Source organism: Hypomesus transpacificus, chromosome 12 (assembly GCF_021917145.1).
Source record: "Hypomesus transpacificus isolate Combined female chromosome 12, fHypTra1, whole genome shotgun sequence".
Classification (NCBI taxonomy): domain Eukaryota; kingdom Metazoa; phylum Chordata; class Actinopteri; order Osmeriformes; family Osmeridae; genus Hypomesus; species Hypomesus transpacificus.
The window spans coordinates 522,460-523,622 of NC_061071.1; the positions used below are offsets into that span (position 1 = coordinate 522,460).

The following is a 1,163-nucleotide window of genomic DNA, read 5'->3' on the forward strand; positions in this document are numbered from 1 at the left end:
CTTAGTGAACATGGCTGGTGCTGTTGATGGTATGTTTGTGTGTTGTGCTTCTGTAACACGGCCAGGAAAGCTTGTTCCCCGCCCCCTTCTCCTGTGTTTAGCCGTGTGTCCCCCCCCCCCCTCCCCAGGCTCCCCTGTGTTCAGACGGCTACATGTGCCTTGTGAACTTGAACTGGGACATTAAAGGTTGGTTTGGAATTACGTTTTGTACTGTTTTCATTCTCCGATAGAAAGTTCATTCACAGACAAGTCGCTTTGTCTCTGAGTCAATCTGTGTGTGTGTGTGTGTGTGTGTGTGTGTTTACAGTCATCACATGCCTAGTCAACAGAGGAAGCCTGTGTGTGCGTGTCTATCTGCGTGTGTGTGTGTATACTGCATAAGGTTATGTGGCTACTAAGGTGTACAAAGTCATTCAGTCAGCCAGAGAAGGCTTCCTGTTTCCTGTCACCTTCACATCTCCAGGCCTTGTTCCTGGTTTGGAAAGGTTGCCCAGGGAAACCAGAGGTTATGTCCTCACTGAGCATGTGCGGACAGAGCCACCCACCACCCACCAGCTCTTGTTTGGGTCCAAACAGATTGTCTGGGCTGGCTTTCAGTGGGCCTGGCCTCGACAGGGAAGAACAACAGAGGCTCAGAGCAGGGGAGAGGGGGAGAGAGAAGAGAGGGGGAGAGAACAGCAGAACGGAGACAGACAGAGTCAAAGGAGTGAGAGAGATGGTGAGTTTACAGCGCAAAGGCCAGCTCCAGTTTTTGAGGCTGTGGGATGAGGTGAAGGAAGGGGATGAGGGGATGAGAGAGGGAGAGGAGGGGGGTGATGGGAGAAGGGGAGGAGAGGGGGATGAGTGGAGAGAGGCAGAGGCGGAGAGTGTAGGATTCCAGGGTTCCCCGAATGGACCCTCTGTACCAGGTAAGAAACGTCTTACTGTGGAGTCTGGTTGCTCGTGTGTGTGTGTGTGTGGTACTGTATAGGCTCTGTGAGGTATGGTTTGTGTGTGTGTGTGTGTGTGTGTGTGTGTGTGTGTGTGTGTGTGTGTGTGTGTGTGTGTGTGTGTGTGTGTGTGTGTGTGTGTGTGTGTGTGTGTGTGTGTGTGTGTGTGTGTGAGAGAGATGTGGTGTGTTGAGGTTTGCTGCTCTTCTGTTAATGTCGACAGACTTTATTAAA

General features: G+C 51.6%; 1 protein-coding gene and 1 long non-coding RNA gene across 2 annotated transcripts in view; one reads left to right on the plus strand and one right to left on the minus strand.

Annotated features, from left to right (window-relative positions):
- LOC124474347 overlaps positions 1-122 on the minus strand; it is an 831-nt gene extending 709 nt beyond the window's left edge. The window contains exon 1 of the long non-coding RNA XR_006956815.1: positions 1-122. This is a non-coding gene — a long non-coding RNA (uncharacterized LOC124474347).
- itsn2b (intersectin 2b) overlaps positions 1-1,163 on the plus strand; it is a 26,140-nt gene that overhangs the window by 20,536 nt on the left and 4,441 nt on the right. Inside the window, exon 29 of the mRNA XM_047031319.1 lies at positions 129-179. Within this exon, the coding sequence (XP_046887275.1) occupies positions 129-179 (51 nt within the window). The remainder of the gene's footprint in view (positions 1-128; positions 180-1,163) is intronic.